Below are 3,412 nucleotides of genomic sequence, written 5' to 3'. Positions count from 1 at the left end.
ATAGGCAGGTTTATTCACTTCTCCATTGCTTAGAAGGAAAAGAAGGGGTTTGGAAAATAATGTGAAACCACCCTGATGTTGTCTGGGGAGGTGCATGTTTAGATGTAGAGGAAACAGAATCCAACTCTGGTGAGCTGGATCTTGTTGTTGGAGGAGCGGTTGCAAACCTTGTGGTGCTGTGAGGCCGGCCTGGCGTTAACTCTGATTGCCATTTCTCTCTGCAGTTTTGTCATGGTTTCATGATTTTTCATTATCAGTATTCCACATCATAACATCATGTAATGCACTGGGGGTTTGACTGCTGATGCTCAAGTTCTGGGTGCCTGTCTAGAGGAGAAGAGCTACATTTCCCCAGGGGGCTTTGCGGTCAGCGAGGAGATAGAACTCCCGGCAAGGTCACCTGATGCTCTCTTCTCTGCCTGCGCTTCTCTGCCTGCGCTTCTCATCTCAGCGTTGTGGTAAGGCCGATCCACCATCAATTTCACACTCTCTCTCCTTATAAAATTCTGCTGATACCATATTTAGTAAATTACTGTGTTTCACCTCAGATTGTTGCCGCTGTTTTCAATTATTTCGGGGTCCCCTATTTTCTTTTTCTGGGGGCGCGGATCCACGGATCCCTCCGCCCTCCTAGTCACGGAACCGGGCCGAACCAGCCCGTAAACCGTGGACCGTTGGGTGTCGGGCTGCACGGGAAAAGTCTGCCCGCGTGGAGATGACTGATGTAGTACACAGAGCTTAAAGGTCCCACTTACTGTGAATGCTGAAAGCGTGCTCTTTCCCTGACGTGCCTCCTGAGCCCTGGCTCCTGTGGGGGATGGTGTGTTGCTGTCCATTTCAAGAGCAAGAAGTAGATTTGGCACACAGAGGTAGGCCAGAGTTTGAGAAGCGCTCTGTAAAATCACGTTGTTTTTTTCTGCTCTGTGCTCTGCTAGTCTTAGCTGTGCCAGGAGCTCTGTACAGAATGGAATCCAGAGAGGACTCGAGGGTGCCGTCATGCTGCTGTCATACGTGGGGTGGGAATGGACTGCCCTGCAAGTGTTGCCTGGGGCAGCTCCTGGTGTGGACACGAGGACTGATGGTAAAAGAGAGCTGTGTCTGTCTCTGTTGGGTTGGACAGAGTAGGGGTCGTCTCGTTGCAGTGGTGCCACTTATTACGTAGTGTGAAAGGTGCATTTCTTCAGACGTGCTTACACGAGGCTCTGTGCAACACATGACAGGGGGAGCGTGTGTGGTTGTGTAACTGCCTTTCTTTCAAAGCACGGAATGCCCTTAAGCGAGTGGAATGGAGATTGCAGGGTTAGTTTGCAATCTGCGTGCTCAGAAGTTGCTGGGAGCTCAGCTCGGAGCTTCCGCTCTTCTCAGCCAGTCACTGCTAACAGACATCCTCCTCTTGGTGAGTCCAGCTGCAGCTTCGGCTGTAGGGCTTGTCAGCGCAGGATGGCCTCATCTGTGCCCACAGCATCGAGCTCCAGCAGGGGAGAAGCACTCGGTGATGCCACCAGGCAGGGCTCAGTAACAGGATGGTTTTATCATCTGATACCGCTTTTATTGAAGTAATGAAACTAACCCTAATCGGGGGGAACTGACACTGACTTGAATTTAAAAAGTATTTTATCCCAAGTCCTGTCTGTAGGTATAAATCTGTGTTAGAGATCAAACAGTTCTGCTGCTGTTATATAGAAGGGATATTGCAGTATTGACAGTGCGCCTTGAATGGGGGCGTTCATTTGTAGGAAGGCTGAAGAGCTCCCACATCCGTCTTTCAGACCGAAAATATTGATGGTAATGTGATCGGAGTCCTTACTTCTTACGGCAGGTTTCCTCTGCAATAAAATGATGCTTTCATGACAGGTTGCTTCAGTAGGGTGAGCAGACGTTGCTGTCTGGATGCTCGTCCCCTTGTCCAGGTGATTTATGACCATTTTGAGCAGTTCAGCCTGCAGCAGAAATCTGAGCTGTGATCTTGATGTGATTGCTGCCAGAGCAGCGGGGACCACACTGGAGGCTTTGTGGAGTAGATGATGGCTTTATTTAGTATTGGTCTTATTTGAGCATTCAACCAGTTGGACTTGTCTCTTTCTGTCCCGTGGCAGATGACTTTTTGAAGAAGTTTCAGTGATGAATGTCATTAGAAGTGCTGTGGAAACTTGGCAGTAGCGTATCAGGCGTGTATTTGTTGTCCCTATGCCCCACAACACTTGTCATTTTCAAGCGTTTTTCCCATCCTTGGTGGCTGCTTCTGCAGCTCATCAGTTCCTTTCTGCCTTGCAGAGGCTTCTTGTGATGCTCAGTTGGTTTTTTGCCGAAAACAGAGAGGATTAAAAAAACCCAGGCAATTGTTAGGGCTGTGGAATCCTCTGCTTCAGATGGAGGGGTGAACTGATGAGCACATATGGGTTGGTCCATTTGACACACGATGGAAAGAAAAGCAGCCGGCGCTTGCTGGCAGTGGCCGAAAGCGTGTGGCAGCGTCAGGGAGCGCTGCAGGTCCTGTTCCTCTCAGGGCAGTGCTGATCTCCCGTGTGTTTTCCCTTTTCCCACAGAGAGAAGACAGGCACTGGTGCTGAAGGAGGTGGCAGCGCAGGGTGAGGGGCGGCACAGCAGCGGGGAAGGGATGTGCCCGAGGAGCAGAGCTGAGCAGCGGGCAGGAGGAGATGCCGGGAGCTTTGCAGGGCGCTCAGCTGTCTGCCCGGGAGGAGCAGCACCTCCTCCACGCGCTGCGGAGCCTGGAGAAGAGCTGCCCCAAGCCTCCTCGTGGTGGACGTGGCCTCGTTTCCTGCAGGATATGTAGGGTCTGAAGGGCCAGCGAGGAGACGGCTGCATTGGGGTCTCGCTGCGCTCTCTGGAGGCCTGAGAGAAAGAGAACAGAGGCTCGATGACAGCCGTGTACCCGCAGGGCGCCCAGCTCTCCCCTCCGGCAGGTGGGAGCAGGGGACAGGCACGCCGCCTGCCGGCTGCCCCGACACCCTACTGCCTGGCTCACCTTGGTAGATGCGCTCTCTCTCGTCCTGCTGCTGCTCCGTCAGGTGCTGCCCTAAGAGCCCTAGGAACACACGGCCCCGTTAGCAACCCCGGCTGCTCCCTGGGTGCAGCGTGGAGGGCCGGGGACAGGGGAAGCTCGGTCTCGTGGCTCACCGATGAACCTGATGGCCTCCCGGCGCAGGGGCTCCTGCGGGCTCCGTAGATAGGGCAGGCTCTGGCCCAGGTAGTCCTGCGCTGCCTTCTTCCTCCTCCTCTTGGCCAGCTGGAGAGGGAAGAGCGTGGGCTGAGCGCAGGGTGGTCCCGACCCTGTCCTGGGGTGTGGGAATGTGCATACCAGGCACTCGCCGATCTGCCAGAACTGCTCCGTCTGCACCAGGTGCTCCAGCCGCCTCCAGCGCAGGAACCGTGCGGCACCGAGGAGGGCTTT

At 54.1% G+C, this 3,412-nt stretch overlaps 1 protein-coding gene across 1 annotated transcript in view; it reads right to left on the bottom strand.

Annotated features, from left to right (window-relative positions):
* Positions 1–596: 596 nt before the first annotated feature.
* Positions 597–3,412, bottom strand: part of LOC109369882 — a 3,606-nt gene continuing 790 nt past the window's right edge. The window contains exons 2-4 of the mRNA XM_019619961.1: positions 3,320–3,408; positions 3,139–3,247; positions 597–3,046 (exon numbers count right to left, since the gene is read on the bottom strand). Coding sequence (XP_019475506.1) covers positions 2,475–3,046; positions 3,139–3,247; positions 3,320–3,408 — 770 coding nt within the window. The 3' untranslated portion in view covers positions 597–2,474. The remainder of the gene's footprint in view (positions 3,047–3,138; positions 3,248–3,319; positions 3,409–3,412) is intronic.

This window comes from Meleagris gallopavo, chromosome 14 (genome assembly GCF_000146605.3).
Source record: "Meleagris gallopavo isolate NT-WF06-2002-E0010 breed Aviagen turkey brand Nicholas breeding stock chromosome 14, Turkey_5.1, whole genome shotgun sequence".
Lineage (NCBI taxonomy): Eukaryota > Metazoa > Chordata > Aves > Galliformes > Phasianidae > Meleagris > Meleagris gallopavo.
The sequence above is the reverse complement of the archived record's forward strand: the minus strand, read 5'-3'. Positions and strand labels throughout refer to the sequence as shown.